This window comes from Lithobates pipiens, unplaced genomic scaffold (genome assembly GCF_037356315.1).
Source record: "Lithobates pipiens isolate NorthernLeopardFrog02 unplaced genomic scaffold, aLitPip1_a1.2 Scaffold_23, whole genome shotgun sequence".
Lineage (NCBI taxonomy): Eukaryota > Metazoa > Chordata > Amphibia > Anura > Ranidae > Lithobates > Lithobates pipiens.
This window is the reverse complement of record NW_027507785.1, coordinates 41,692,855-41,709,568: the sequence shown is the minus strand read 5'-3', so window position 1 is coordinate 41,709,568 and position 16,714 is coordinate 41,692,855. Positions and strand designations below refer to the sequence as shown.

The window sequence follows — 16,714 nt, the reverse complement described above, 5'->3', positions numbered from 1 at the left end:
AAAAAGCAGCACTGTATTTATTAATATATCCTTTAGACCCCTTTCACACCAGGGCGTTTTGCAAGCGTGATAGCGTTAGAAATAGCGCCTGCAATCCGCCCTAAAAAAGCTGCACCATTGTCTGTAGTGTGAAAGCCCGAGGGCTTTTACACTACAGCGGTGCGCTGGCAGGACGTCAGCGAAAAGTCCTGCCAGCAACTTCTTTGGACCGGTGAAGGAGCGGTATGTTTACCGCTCCTCCACCGCTGCTTCCTATTGAACTCAATGGGGCAACGCTGTAATACCGCCGGCAAAACGCCGCTATTGCGGCGTATTGCCGACTGTTTTAACCCTTTCTCGGCCACTAGTGGGGAGTAAAAGCACCCCCGCTAGCGGCTGAAATGCGCCGCAGATCCGGCGGTAAAACGCCGCTAAAAACAGCAGCGTTTTACCGCCCACGCTATGGGCGGTGTGGTGTGAAAGGGGTCTAAATGTTAATGTATTTTTTAAATGTAAGCAGTGTAAGTACCATAATTTGACCTGATGTCACCACCTTACAGTTCCTGTACAGCAAGGCTGGAGTATGAAAGAAAGAAGCAGTACAAGGAGCTAACCAGTTCAGATGGTAGAAGCATGCTGATAGGAGTGACATGGATGAGTTCATCACTGAGCTGCTTCTCCTAACTTTTGGCCCTGGCAGCACCGTAAAGCAGGGGGGGAATAAAAAATACTCGCCTTTTGGAGCTTTGCTGACTTTGGGACATAAGGCAATCTGCTTAGATACAGTGCCTTGAAAAGTATTCATACCCCTTGTAATTTTCCACATTTTGTCATGTTACAACCAAAAATGTCATTGTTGTTTTTTTTATTTTATTGGGATTTTATGTGATAGACCAACACAAAATGGCACGTAATTCTGAAGTGGAAGGAAAATGATAAATGGTTTTCCGATTTTTTTTTTTTTTTTTTTTTTACAAATATGTGAAAAGTGTAGCGTGCATATCTATTCAGCCCCCTGAGTCAATACTGTGTAGAACCTCCTTTCACTGAAATTACAGCTGCAAATCTTTTTGGGGATGTCTCTACCAGCTTTGCACATCTAGAGAGTGACATTTTTTTCCATTCTTCTTTGCAAAATAGCTCAAGCTCTGTCAGATTGGATGGAGAGCGTCTGTGAACAGCAATTTTCAAGTCTTGTCACAGATTCTCAATTGGATTTAGGTCTGGACTTTGACTGGGCCATTCTATTGATTGATTTCAAGGGGTATGAATACTTTTTCAAGGCACTGTATCTTCAGGCTGCCAAGCATCTTATACAACTCATTTTGAAGGACAACATTACAATCATAGACCTGTAATGACAGCATCTGGAGACATGATGCAAGAGGTCTGATGACGTGTATCGCGTGCTTTGAGCTTTAAAGGGGACTGTTGATCTCCTGATTAATCCACCCCCCACCCCTCGCTGTGCACTGTTTTTTTTCTAACTGATCCTTACATCACTGTTTTTATTTTTATCCGCAGGAACATATACACGGTATGGAAATCGTTCTTAGAAGGCACAATGCAGGTGGCACAGTCCCGGATTAACATCTGCGAGAACTACAAGAACCTGATCTCCGAGCCGGCCCGCACTGTGAAGCTGTACAAGGAGCAGCAGCTAAAAAGGGTACGATCTTCCGCTTGGTCTTTTCTCTTGGTTTTTAGGGTCTCATTAAACTCCTAATTAAAACCTACTTTCTTTTCCGTACATCACGGGACACAGAGCCACAGTATTTACTGATGGGTTATATAGGCACCACTAGGTACAACCTAGACAGGAAGTTTAGCCCCCTATATAACCCCCTCCCTTACTGGGAGTACCTCCGTTTTTTTCGACGGTGTCTTAGGTGTTGGTCACGAGTAAAGATGTGGTGTGCTGATCTCCGCTGGAATATTCCTTACTGGGGCAAGCCATGCAACCAGATCCTTTTTAAAGTGGCTTTTTAGGCCGAATTTAATGGTACCCGGGCCTCGTGTCTGAAGAAACAAGGTTTTACCTGTAACGCTTCTCTTTTTAGAGCGCTGGACCTCGGGATCAAGTATTTGTTTTTTTTCAGTCATATTCCTGGTGGGGTGCTTTACAGGCCCTGAGCTGCGGATACCACCGATAAAAAGGGGGCCCCAGATTTTTCTAAACGGAGCCCACCGTGAGAGGTGAAGATCGGGTATGTTACCACAGAACCCTGCAGCTGGATAAGGTAAGGGAGATTCCTAAGGAATTGTTCTAATTCTTGTGAGTTTTCTCCTTTAAGTAAATATTTGCTATGCCTAAATTCGCCACTGGGGGGCTGTCAAGAGCACGTTACTGATTCTATGCTTGTCATCCTTGTCCCTGTGTCCAAGCTGTAAGCTCCTCCGAGCCCATGCTCCAGGTAGGATGTGGGAAGGGTTTTTTTTTTCTTGTCTGGAACATCCCCCACAGCTTCCTTCATGACTCCACAAGGAAGTCGGCAGTATGCCGCACCGCCTCCCGCCGCTGCCATTACGGTGGATGGAGAAGAGGGGGCAGGAGGGATGGTCGCAGGAGGGGGCGGAGCTTTAGCGTGATGTTGGCGTGGTTTAACACCAACAACGTGGGCTATACAAAGCTATAGAGTGCACTGTTTTGCAGGTACACACAGCTCAGGGAGGGACACAGAGCAAACGGGGCATGTGAGTGTGGGTGACACAGGCATTCCCAGACAAACATTTACTTAGCATCAGACTGAGCCTTGAAAGCAGCGGCAGTTGCTGGACTATTTTGCGCAACAGTGGATACATTGCTGCTAGTACCTCTGCATTTGTGCTTGGCACTATGGACAGAAGGGGAGGTACAGATACCCCGAAAATTGGGGCTCAACGGGATCTCCCTCAGGCTCTGAGGACCCCCCTCTGCACCACCATCTCCCCCTGAAGGACCTAGGGGGGCTGGTCAGAGTGAGCCGCCGGGGTCAGGGGCTGCAACTGCTTCTGGCATTTCAGCCCCTGTATATATTACTCAGGAGGTTTTTTTCCTCAACCATAAGTGGATTAGACGAAAGAGTAATGGCCTTAATCGCATCTTTACAAAGTGGAAGACCAGCAATTGACGCCGCTATATACTCTGTGAATAAACGTCTGACTTGTCCTGTTGACAACGCTGAAATGCTTAGGGATCCAACTGATAAAAAATTGGAATTCCTGTTAAAAAAAAAAAAAAATTTTCCTTGGCAGGTTCAGTAGCTTTATCTGCAGTGGCGGCAATTGGGGTATGTCAATCCTTGAGAGACCACTTGAAGCAGGTGCTCAAGGTTTTCCCTAAACAGAAAGCCAACCTGCTAAGGCCTATCCTCTAGACCTCTCGCCTTACGCTTGGGTTGGTTAAAAAACTATGGTTAAAAAACTGGTCAGGCGAAACGCCATGTAAAAAAACTCCTGGCTGGTTTTCCCTTCCATGGTGCAAGGCTGTTTGGGGAGGATTTGGACAATTCTATCCAAAAAATCTCAAGTGAGAAAAGTACCCTTTTGCCAGTTAAGAAAAGGAGTAAACGTCCCACATTTAAACTAGCTCTTTCGCCAGTGCCAGTGACGGGCATCAGCGTCCAGGCAGTTGCAATGGCCTCCACCGTCAGACTCGAGGGGTAAAACTCAGAGTCAACCCCTGGGGGAGAAAATCTACAAGACAGAACGCTAAAGCCTCTTTATAAAGGGGCGCCCCCACTCGTTTGAGTGGGGGGAAGACTGCTACAGTTCTCCAAGGGTCTGGCAGGAGGATTTTCAGGACAGATGGGTGGTCTCCACAATAACTCTAGGTTACAAACTAGAGTTACGAGAATTCCTGTCTCGTCGTTTCCTCAGATAAGATGTTTCCAAAGACCCAGAGAACAAGAAGTCTTTCTTTTAAGCATTGGAGAGACTTTTTTCACAAAAAGTAATCGTGGTAGTCGTGGTAGTTCCCATGCAAGAGCAGGGATTGGGGTTTTATTCCAACCTTTTCACGGTGCCAAAGCCAAATGGAGATGTCAGACCCATTCTAGATCTCAAAGATCCTTCCTAAAGGTTCTTAAAAATTCGATCTTTTCACATGGAATCAATCCGATCAGGCATCAATAGACAGCAAGAAGGCATACCTGCTAGTACCTATTTTCCCTGCTCATCAGAAATATCTGCGTTTCGATGTGGATAAACATAATTTTCAGTTTGTAGATCTGCCTTTTCGGTCTAGCTACTGCACCTCGGGTGTTCACAAAAGTCCTGGCTCCTCCTCTTGCCAGATTAAGGGCCCAGGGTATAATGGTTATAGCGTAACTGGACGACCTTCTCTTAATAGACCTGTCGATAGCCCGCTTAGACCAAAGCTTGGTCACCACAGTCAACTACCTGGAATACCTAGGTTGGGTCCTCAACTTATACAAAAAATACAATAAATTCCCCTTGGGGTTTTTAAGCAGCAATGAGAGACCATGTTAGATAAAAAAATATTTATTTTATTGACCCAAAAAGCATTGTAATCCTCAACTTAGAGAAGTCTTCTTTAAAACCAGTAAGAAGACTAGAGTACTTGGGTCTGGTCATAGATACAACCCAGAAGATGGTGTTTCTACCCCAGGCAAAAATCAGTGCCATAAAGGAGCTGGTTCAGGTAGTCAGGGAAAAGAAGGGTTCTTCTATTTGCCTTTGTATGAGGTTGTTGGGAAAGATGGTGGATTCTTTGGAAGCGGTTCCCTATGCTCAGCTTCATTCCAGACTGCTGCAAAACAGTATCCTGTCTGCCTGGAACAAGAAAGTCCAGGCGCTAGATTTTCCGATGCACTTGTCACCAATAGTACGTCAGAGCCTCAGTTGGTGTTTGCTACCCGAGAATCTGCAGAAAGGGAAATCTTTTTTACCAGTTACCTGGAAGGTGGTAACAACAGATGCCAGCCTTTCGGGTTGGGGAGCAGTTCTGGGAGAGACGATTGTCCAAGGGAGATGGTCCAAAACCGAGAGGACCTTTACCCATCAACATTCTAGAGATTTGTGCGGCGTACCTAGCCCTAAAGGCCTGGACATTCAGGTTGCAGGGTTGTCCTGTCAGGATCGAATCCGACAATGTCACAGCAGTGGCTTATATCAATCACCTAGGGGGCACCAGGAGTCGTGCAGCCCAGGGAGAGGTAAACCAGATCCTAATCTGGGCAGAAAAACATGTGCCATGCATATTGGCAAGCTTCATTCTGGGGGTAGAGAACTGGCAGGTGGACTACTTAAGTCGCCAGCAATTGTTTCCAGGAGAATGGTCTCTTCACCCCGACATCATCTTCCTGGCAATATACCAAAGATGGGGGATCCCGGATGTAGATTTGTTTGCGTCCAGGTTCAGCAACAAGATCGACAACTTTGTGTCAAGAACAAGGGATCCACTTGCATGCGGGACAGATGCGTTGGTGACTTCTTTTGGCATAAGTTCTCACTGATTTATGCATTCCCTCCTATTCTGCTGCTACCTCGATGACTTCGCAGGATCATGCAGGAAAAGAAGTCGGTGCTTCTAGTGGCCCCAGCATGGCCCAGAAGATCTTGGTATGCAGAAATAGTGAAGCTGGAGGTAGGGCCCCCATGGACCCTACCATCACGTCCAGACCTGCTATCGCAGGGACCAGTGTTCCATCCTACCTTAGAAATGCTAAATTTAACAGTTTGGCTATTGAATCCCACGTTCTGAAGAGTCGTGGGCTTTCAGGCCCAGTCATTTCTACCTTGATTAATGCAAGGAAGCCAGCTTCCAGAGTCATTTATTATAAAGCCTGGAAGGCATATGTCTCCTGGTGTGAATCTAGGGGTTGGCATCCCAAAAAGTATGTCATAGGGAGAATCCTTGCTTTTCTGCAAATGGGGTTAGAGATGAAGCTGGCCTTGAGTACTATCAAGGGCCAGGTCTCTGCCTTGTCGGTAATATTTCAACGTCCGCTTGCTTCACATTCTTTGGTCTGAAGCTTTATAAAGGGGGTAATGCGCCTTAATCCACCGGTTAGAGCACCCCTGGGACTTGAATTTAGTTCTGTCTGCATTACAGAAACAGCCTTTTGAGCCGATACGACATACTCCTTGGTCCTTTTGACAAGGAAGCAAATTTTTCTGGTAGCCATTTCTTCTGCAAGAAGCAGGGCCATTTTTAAGGCAGGGCAAAAGGTACAGCTGCCCTGGGCCCTGTCATTGTTGTGGGGCCCAAAGCAGCTGCCTCATACTTGCCAACTATCCTGATTTAAATTCCATCGTCCCTTGAGGTTTTAGTCCTGTGCTGTGTCCCAATATCTCAGTGTGAAGTGCTGCTACTAATGCTGCCCAGCTCTGTCCTATTGTTGTGCAAAGATGACTCACCTGCAAACCCTGTGTTTACATGTAAATTACAGGCATTCATATGTAAATAGGGGCGACCGGTGGCATTGATATGTATATCATGCCCCCCTGAGGTCATATCCATAGTAATCTCTAGCAACCAATCAACAAGCAGAAATCATGTGCTGTAAGCTCTAGCAACTAATCAGTGAGCCATAATGTTTTCTGTAACCTCTAGCAACCAGTCAGTGTGCGGTAATAGTACACTGTAACATCTGACAACCAATCGCAATAGCTGCCGGATCTGATTCAGTAAACTGATTTTGAGACTAGCTGCTATTTATTGTATGTCTCGGTGCAGGCGGAGAACAAAACTGCATGGGGGGGCCCCAAGCAAAGTTTTACCCAGGGTCCAATCAATATTAAAGATGGCCCTGGCAAGAAGGGTATCAGAATTGGCGGGTCTTTCTTGTAAAGAGCCATATTTAATCATGCACAAGGATAAAGTAGTATTGCATCCTCATCCCAGCTTTCTACCAAAGGTGGTTTCAGGTTTTCATCTAAACCAGGATATTGTTCTGCCTTAATTTTTTCCAGATCCCTGTTCTACAGTAGAAAAGTCACTACATTCTCTGGGTGTAGTGAGAGCGGTCAAAACCTATTTGGAAGCGACTGCTCAGATTCGCAAAACTGATGTTTTGTTTGTGTTGCCTGAAGGTCCTAAAAAGGGAAGGCAGCGTCAAAATCTACCATTGCTAAGTGGATTTGACAGGTAATTGTTCAAGCTTATGGTTTGAAAAGGAAAGTTCCACCTTTTCAAATCAAAGCGCACTGCACAAGGGCTGTTAGTGCTTCATGGGCAGTGCATCAACAGGCCTCCGTGGCTCAAATCTGCTAGGCCGCAACTTGGTCTTCAGTCCATACATTCACCAGATTCTATCATATGGATGTGAGAAGACATGAGGATGTCACCTTTGGGCGCAGTGTGCTGTAGGCAGCGGTACAAGGTCCTCAGGTCTGATTGTACCCTACTTTTGTTTTATCTCCCTCCCCCCAGATAGCATTGCTCTGGGACATTCCATCAGTAAATACTGTGGCTCTGTGTCCCGTGATGTACGAAAAAGAAAATAGGATTTTTAAAACGGCTTACCTGTAAAAATCCTTTTCTTCGAGTACATCACGGGACACAGAGGTCCCTCCCCTCTTCTAATACACATATATTTATTTCTTTGCTACAAAACGGAGGTACTCCCAGTAAGGGGAGGGGTTATATAGGGGGCTAAACTTCCTGTCTAGGGTGTGCCAGTGTCCATCACCTAGTGGTTCCTATATAACCCATTCAGTAAATACTGTGGCTCTGTGTCCCATGATGTAATCGAAGAAAAGTATTTTACAGGTAAGCTGTTATAAAAATCCTTTTTTTTTTTCTTTTTTTTTAGTTTGGACCAGGTGATGTCATAACTGGGTCTCTGTGATTCTCTATACCAGGGATCTCCAAACTACGGCCCTGTTGCTGAACTACATGTCCCATGAGACATTGTAAAACTCTGCCATTCACAGACATGACTAGGCATGATAGAAATTGAAGTTCCTGAACAACTGGGGGGGGGCCGTAGTTTGGAGACCCCTGCTCTATACAATGCATACTAATCATGGCTGGTGGGAGGGGCCAGCACGGTGCTGTACATAGCATCCTGAAAACATCATCATAGCACCCTGCCTCAGTACTCCTTTTAAAAGCCCACAACCCTTATACAGTGCGTTCTCTCTTGATAGGAGTTATGCAAATATAAAAATTCCTTTATAAGTAGGTGTCAATCTGTGCCTCCTGGAAGTGTCAGAGGCCAAGGCGGAGGTAAGTAATCAGTGGGCATTCCTAGGTGGGCTGTATTGCATGCAGACCACCCTAGGTCAGTGATGGCGAACCTTGGCACCCCAGATGTTTTGGAACTACATTTCCCGTGATGCTCCACTACACTGCAAAGTGCAGGAGCATCATGGGAAATGTAGTTCCAAAACATCTGGGGTGCCAAGGTTCACCATCACTGCCCTAGGTAATGCCCACAGATGTTGAGCTTTTCACTTCAGAGACTGGAACTCCTCTTTAAACACTATATAAGGCACAGGAATCCAAGGTGACACTCCACTAGGACTCACGCCTGTCTGCTTCTTATAACCATTGTATTGTGTGCACTACTGATTCCAAAACACATTGTTAAAAGATTACATTTCCAGTGCAAGGTGCGGAATGAATGTGAACACCTGATGGCTTTCTGTTTGACATGCGCGGTTTCTGCATGGCTTGTTTCAGATGCCGTGCCAGGCATTTTCTTCTATTCTGGTGGTTTGCAGAAATGACTGTTTTCACACTATAACATCATTCTAGGCACCTGCTCCTGGTGCCTTGGCTCCCTAATTTCATCCCCTGGGTCCCTGTAAATTGTGATTTGTGGCCATGTCTATCCTCAGGGAGCCCGAAGATCGTATGTACCTTCTAGAACAGAGGGCATCATGCCAGTGATAATGAATGGCTTCCAATGGAGGTATGACTCAGACTTGTATTGGGCCAGGGGCATTTTTAAAGAGAAAGACCATATAGTATTTATAATAGATAGTGTGTGTGTCTATCTAAACACACCCACACTATTACCAAAAGTATTGGGACACCTGCCTTTAACCACTTGCTTACTGGGCACTTAAACCCCCCTCAGTCCCAGACCAATTTTCAGCTTTCAGCGCTGATGCACTTTGAATGACAATTGCGCGGGCATACAACACTGTACCCAAATTAAATTTTTATCATTTTTTTCCCACAAATAGAGCTTTCTTTTGGTGGTATTTAGTTACAGCTCGGAGTTTTATTTTTTGCTAAACAAACAAAAAAAGATGCAAAAAAAAAAAAAAAAAAATCATGTTTTAATAGTTTGTTATAAAATTTTGCAAACGGGTCATTTTTCTCCTTCATTGAAGTGCGCTGATTAGGCGGCACTGATAGGCTGCATTGGTGGGCACTGATGGGCTGCATTGGTGGGCACTGATGGGCTGCATTGGTGGGCACTGATAGGCTGCACTGGTGGGCACTGATGGGCATAGTTAAGGCGGCACTAATAGGCACAGATAAGGCGGCACCGATGGGCACAGATAAGGCGGCACTGATGGGCAAAGATGGGCACAGATAAGATGGCACGGATGGGTGGCACGGATAAGTGGCACGGATGGGTGGCACGGATGGGCACTGATAGGTACCACAGATAGATGGGACTGATGGGCACTGATAGGTGGCACTGATAGGTGGCTCTGATAGGTGGCACTGCTGGGCACTGATGGGCGGCACTGCTGGGCACTGATGGGCGGCACTGGGGTGCAGCACCTTTGAGGCAGATTTTGGGTGGCACTGTGGGTGGCACTGCTGGGTGGCACTGTGGGCACTGCTGGGTGGCACTGTGGGCACTGCTGGGTGGCACTGTGGGCACTATGGGCACTGCTGGGTGGCACTGACAGGGGGGCACTTACTTTATTTCAGGATGGCACTGCGGGTGGCAGGTGGGCACTGGCAGGGGGCAGGTGTCCGTTTAAATTGCTGGCCGTGATCGGGACTGATGTCCCGAACACGGCCGCCGGCGATCGGCTTTTTTTTTTTCTCCTCGCGCTGTCAGCGCGAGGAGGAATACTAGCCGATTACCGGCTCCGTTTTATCACATGATCAGCTGTCATTGGCTGACAGCTGATCACGTGATAAGGGGTCGGGCTCGACCCCTTACACGGATCGGTGATCAGGCGAGTCTCACGGACTCGCCGATCACAGAGCGCGCCGCGCGCGCCCCTCAGGGGGCGCGCAGGCCGCTCGTATCCGGGATGACGTCAATAGACGTAGTCCCGGAAATGTGGGTCCGCGCTATTGCCGTCATTTTGCAATAGCGCGGTACCCAAGTGGTTAAACACACATTAACTTTAATGGCATCCCAGTCTTATTCCGTAGGGTTCAATATTGAGTTGGCCCTTTGCGGCTATAACAGATTAAACTCTTCTGGGAAGGCCGTCCACAAGGTTTAGGAGTGTGTCTATGGGAAAGTTTGACCATTCTTCCAGAAGTGCATTTGTGAGGTCAACCACTGATGTTGGACGAGAAGGCCTGGCTCGCAGTGTCTGTTCTAATTCATCCCAAAGTTGTTCTATCGGCTTGAGGTCAGGTGCAGCTCAGTCGCGTTCCTCCACCCCAAACTCGCTCATCCATGTCTTAATGGACCTTGCTTTGTGCACTGGTCCAAATCATTTGGTGGAGGGGGGATTATGGCGTGCAGATATTTTTCAGGAGTTGGGCTTGGCCCCTTAGTTCCATTGAAGGGAACTCTTAACCACTTATGGACCCCCGCATGCCGATATACATCCTAAGTTTGAAGAGGAATATCGTTGTTATGGCAGCAGCTAGCTGCCATAGCCCCGATATCCTCTTCTTCCGCCAGTGGTCTACTTTCTGTCAAGAGTGGTCTCTGTGGCGGTTTCGGCGCAAGATCACTTTTATCGGTGGCGGGAGAGGGGCCCCTCCGTTGCTTACCAGAGCCATCGGCAGTGGCAGAGGCAGTCGGATCTTCACCCTAGCCGGGTATGGAGACCAGTGAGAGGAAAATGACCCCCACCTGTCTCCATAACTTTGCAGGACGGAAGCAACTTCAAAAAGTCACTTCCGCCCATAGCTCTTAAAGGACCTTTTTTTTTGTTGTTTTTTTTTTTTTTTTTAAATGACTAAATAATTTTTTTTATTGCATTTTAGTATAAATATTAGATCTGAGGTCATTTTGACCCCAGATCTCATATTTAAGAGGTCCTGTCATGCTTTTTTTCTATTACAAGGGATGTTTACATTCCTTGTAATAGGAATAAAAGTGACACAATTTTTATGTTTTTTTTTTTTTAAAACCGTGTAAAAATAAAAGGTAAAATAAATAAGAATTATTTTTTTTTTTAATGCGCCCCGTCCCGCCGAGCTCGCGTGCAGAAGCAAGCACATACGTGAGTGAATGGAAATCTCCACAATGGGTCACAGATGGCAAAAAAAAAAAATCTGACAGGGGTTATAACCTACCTGTTCTCTGTCCAAAAACATTTTTCTTTGCCCATAGTTCTACTTTAACCGCTTGCTGACCGCTGCACACAGATATACGTCGACACAATGGCAGTGGCAGGCAAATGGCCGTACCTGTACGTTCCCTTTAATTGGCAGGGCTAGTGCGCGCGCGGCCACCGCATACAGCGTGACCGTGCGCATTGGTCTATCTCCGCTGGTGTCCCGCGTTCATGTCACGGAGAGGCAGAACAGGGAGATGCCTATGTAAACAAGGCATTTCCCCATTCTGCCTAGAGACATGACAGAGATCTACTGCTCCCTGTCAACAGCAGTGATTGCTGTCATGTCAGTGGTAAACCCACCCCACCCCCCCCCCCCCCCCCCGTTAGAATCCCTCCCTAGGACACATTTAACCCCTTGATTGCACCCCTAGTGTTTGCACCCCTTTCCTGCCAGTGTCATTTACACAGTAATCAGTGCATTTTTATAGCACTGATCACTGTATAAATGACAAAGGTCCAAAAATAGTGTCAGAAGTGTCCGATGTGTCCGCCACAATAAAAATCGCCATAAATCTATCCCCTATTTTGTAGACTCTAACTTTTGCGCAAACCAATCAATATACGCTTATTGCAATATTTTTTTTTTTTTTTTTTTACCAAAAATATGTAGAAGAATACATCGGCCTAAACTGAGGAAAAAAATAGTTTTTTTTTAATATATTTTTTGGGGATATTTATTATAGCAAAAAGTATTGCTTTTTTTTCAAAATTGTCGCTCTTTTTTTGTTTACATCGCAAAAAATAAAAACCGCAGAGGTGATCAAATGCCACCAAAAGAAAGCTCTATTTGTGGGGAAAAAAAGAACGTCAATTTTGTTTAGGTGCAATGTCGCACGACCGCGCAATTGTCAGTTAAAGCGACGCAGTGCCAAATCGCAAAAAGTGCTCTGGTCAGGAAGGGGGTGACACTGTGCCCAGAGATCTGACTTCTCACATGATGTTCAGGTAGATCTCCACCTTTTTTAAGGTTGCCTACCCCCTGCTCTTTAGGCAGCTTGTATTGTTCAGAATAGCTTGCGGAGTACATCTTTAGGGTCAGAGTGGATTAATATACAATGTACTACCCAAGCCTTGAGATCTTTCACCCTTTGTTACGACAGACAGTGTGCACACCTAGTTTACACCTGATAATGAACATATGCCAGCAAAGTACAGACAGGGTTCATTATGTTAAACTCCCCAGCCCCCTCCTAAAGGTGCATAGGTCCACCTTTAAAACCATGCTACATCCTTATTTAGGGTATAATGTAAAGAATGGTCAAATTTCTCTGCCCTTCCCCACCTCACTTACCTGAATTGTGCGGTATTTGTGAATGGAAATCTAAATGTCTCATCTGCCACCACTGCAGAAGGACTCGTGTCAGCACTTCACTAAAGGTCCATACCTCTGTTAGTACCTGGAGCTAGGATATAAACAATGCGAGAGCCTGTGCATTGCACTCAGGGCACTGATCATGGTTGCAACGCTCTCCAGGCTTCAATGCAAAAATTTTATAAAAGCACTTTTTTTTTTTTTTTTTTGCAAATAGGTGGACTCAGCCTTTAAAGCAGATCTTTACTGCATTTGAACACCACAAACCAAAAACACTATTTCATTTATTTTTACTATTCAAAGCAAACTCCCCCATCCATCCAACCATCCATCCACGTCTCCATGCTTTATTTTATTGAGAAATCACTTTGAAAAGCAAAATTTCTAGTCGTGGCAATCTTGAGTAAGGGCAGATGATTCTTGTAGTATTTACTTTCTGGAATCCATATCCTGCCCTTAGCTCAGGCGTGCATGCACGACAGTGTGCTTAGCTGAGAAAACCCTGCCTGAAGACTCCTGGGATGTACTGCATCACTTACCTTGGCAAAAAACCAGGAAGTAACTGAAGAAATGAAAGTGATTGTAAGGCTTTTTTTTTAAATAACATGTCATACTTGCCTCCACTGTGCAATTAGTTTTGCACAGTGTGTCCCCGATCCTCGACTTCTGGGCCCCCCCGGCGGTGCTGGTAGCTCCTCCCCCGCATCATATAACCCCCTAGGAGAAGCGCTCTCCCAGGGGGCTGCCTTGCGGGCACACTCGCGAGTCCAGCATTTGCGTCCATAGACACAGAATGCAGGACTCGGCCCCTCACCCCCGGCGCCCGCCTAATTGGATTTGATTGACAGCAACAGGAGCCAATGGCTGCTCTGCTATCAGTCTATCCAATCAAGAGCCAAGACAGCGGGCAGAGGGGAAGAGCGCATCTCTGGCGTGAGAATTACAGGACTCAGGTGAGTGGTGAGTACAATAGGGGGTTCGGGGGGCGGTCAGTGACAAAAGTTTTTTCACCTTAATGCATACGATGTATTAAGGTGAAAAAACATGAGCGTTTACAACCCCTTTTTAAAAAAAAAAAAAAAAAAAAAGTTTAAAACAAGTAAATCTATTTATAAATACTAGCAGCATGAGGATTAAAAATAATGTTGATTGGGAGAGTAAAGTTCCACTTTAACCACTTCAGCCCCAGAAGATTTTACCCCCTTCCTGACCAGAGCACTTTTTGTGATTCGGCACTGCATCGCTTTAAATTGCGCGGCCGTGCGACAATGTATCCAAACAAAATTTATTTTTATAATTTTTCCCACAAATAGAGCTTTCTTTTGATGGTATTTGATCACTTCTGTGTGTTTTTTTTTTTTTTTTTTTTTTGCGCTATAAATAAAAAAAGAGCGACAATTTATTTTGAAAAAAAAAAGCTATATTTTTTACTTTTTGCTATAATAAATATAATAAATATCCCCAAAAATAAATAAAAAAGCCAGCAAATTTCTTCCTCAGTTTAGGCCGATAAGTATTCTTCAACATATTTTTGGTAAAAAAAAAACGCTGTAAGCGTACATTGATTGGTTTGCACAAAAGTTCTTGCGTCTACAAAGTAGGGGATAGTTTTATGGCATTTTTATTATGATTTTTTATTTTTTATTATTAGTAATGGTGGCGATCTACGATTTTTATCGTGACTGCGACATTATGGCGGACACATCGTACACTTCTGACACTATTTTGGGACCATTGTCATTTATACAGTGATCAGTGCTATAAAAATGCACTGATTACTGTGTAAATGACACTGGCAGGGAAGGGGTTAAACACTAGGGGTGCAATCAAGTGGTTAAATATGTTCTACGTAGTGATTCTACCTGGGGGGGGGGGGGGGTTACCACTGACATGACAGCGATCACTGCTTCTGACGACAGAGAGCAGTAGATCTTTCAAGGATTTTGCACAGAAGATCATCAGTCCTCCTCTTCTCAGGACCCCCGCCGGAGCTCTGGGTACCTCCCCCTTAGCAAACCACTTGACGGGGGGGGGGGCTCGTGTATGCTCGCTTCCAAGCCCACTCTGTGTGTCCATTAGGCCCCTTTCAAGTTTGTATGACTTGTCCTGCCTTTTGGGACTGCAAAGTCTCATGACAAGTCATACCCCATGATTTCCAATGCGTACCATTCATATCTGTGCGTCTTCAAGTCAGTCCCTGCACTACTTTGGTCTGACTTTGATGTGACTTGAGGTCCGTAGACCTCAGGCATTGCTTCAAGTCGCGGCAAAATCACGCAACTGTCAAGTCGCACAAGTGTGACAGAAGCCAATGAGGAGGCAGAGAGACCCAGGAGAGCAGCCGCTCTCGTGCACATGGCTGGTTCTGGATCGGGCTCAGGTTAGTATTGGGGGAGCTGTGGGGGGGGAGCTGGATACTGACGAATACATGAAGTTTAAAAACCTTCTTCAGGCTTTACAACCACGTTAACGTTGTATAGAAGGTGGAAGCCAAGTCGGAATTTTCAGTTGAAGTTTTTCTGAAAAGAGCAGCTAAAAAGGTAAGCAGCCATTTTTAAATATTCTTTTTCTTAAAGTTCTGCTCTATGAAGGGAAACTTGTAACAAAAATAAAGTGGGTGTTCTCCCAATTTGGCTGAGAAGGGTGAAAATATTCTGGGAACTGATAATGTCCTGTGTGGTCAGTTTCTAAAACATTCTACGTCCCTCTTTTGTTCCGCAGTGTGTAGACCAGTTGATGAAGATCCAGATGGAGCTGCAGGAGACAGTGAAGGATTTAGCCAAGGCCAAGAAGAAGTACTTTGAGGCCGAGCAGATGGCACATGCAATGCGGGAGAAAGCCGACATCGATGCCAAGTGAGTTCCCTGTGTCTGGTGACATTAGCTGAAGATGCGTCCAGATTCACAATCATTATTCATGGCAGCACTTGGCTGTGTCTGACTTGCGGAAGAGAGCTGAGATCACGCTGGACTCCGTCCAGTGAGGTGTGAGTGGAATCACTTGGGACGGCGCCCTGGAAACCCATCAGCTTATTAGCTCAGGATCATTTTGCTGCAAGTTTTTAGGCTATACGCACACAGCTGCCAGCGGGAATTAGTAGATTCTTGCTGCTGATTCTAAAGGCTGCCTGCACACATTGGGGTTGATTTACTAAAACTGGAGATTGCAAAATCTGGTGCAGCTGTGCATAGAAAGCAACTGGCTTCCAGGCTTTTTTTTTTCCAAAGCTTAAAGTGATATTAACCACTTGCTTACTGGGCACATAAACCCCCCTCCTACCCAGACCAGTTTTCAGCTTTTAGCGCTGTCATTCTTTGAAACACAATTACGCGGTCATACAACACTGTACCCAAATTACATTTTTGTAATTTTTTCCAACAAATAGAGCTTTCTTTTGGTGGTATTTGATCACCTCTGGGTTTTTTTTGTGTTAAATTAAAAAAAATAAAATGTAAAAATTCCAAAATCGTTTTATATTTTGTGAATATATTTCGCAAACAGGTAATTTTTCCCTTCATTGATGTACGCTGATGAGGCTGCACTGATGGGCACTGATAGGCTGGACTGATGGGCACTGATAGGCTGGACTGATGGGCACTGATAGGCTGGACTGATGGGCACTGATAGGCTGGACTGATGGGCACTGATAGGCTGGACTGATGGGCACTGATAGGCTGGACTGATGGGCACTGATAGGCTGGACTGATGGGCACTGATAGGCTGGACTGATGGGCACTGATGGGCTGGATTGATGGGCACTGATGGGCTGGATTGATGGGCACTGATGGGCTGGATTGATGGGCACTGATGGGCTGGATTGATGGGCACTGATGGGCTGGATTGATGGGCACTGATGGGCTGGATTGATGGGCTGGATTGATGGGCACTGATGGGCTGGATTGATGGGCACTGATGGGCTGGATTGATGGGCACTGATGAGCTGGATTGATGGGCACTGATGAGCTGGATTGATGGGCA

General features: G+C 45.7%; 1 protein-coding gene across 4 annotated transcripts in view; it reads left to right on the top strand.

The window, feature by feature from the left end:
• Positions 1 to 16,714, top strand: part of FCHSD2 (FCH and double SH3 domains 2) — a 342,693-nt gene that overhangs the window by 178,946 nt on the left and 147,033 nt on the right. For all 4 annotated transcript variants that reach the window (XM_077451465.1, XM_077451462.1, XM_077451463.1 and 1 more), the window contains exons 5-6: positions 1,504 to 1,648; positions 15,458 to 15,591. In XM_077451465.1, coding sequence (XP_077307591.1) covers positions 1,504 to 1,648; positions 15,458 to 15,591 — 279 coding nt within the window. The remainder of the gene's footprint in view (positions 1 to 1,503; positions 1,649 to 15,457; positions 15,592 to 16,714) is intronic.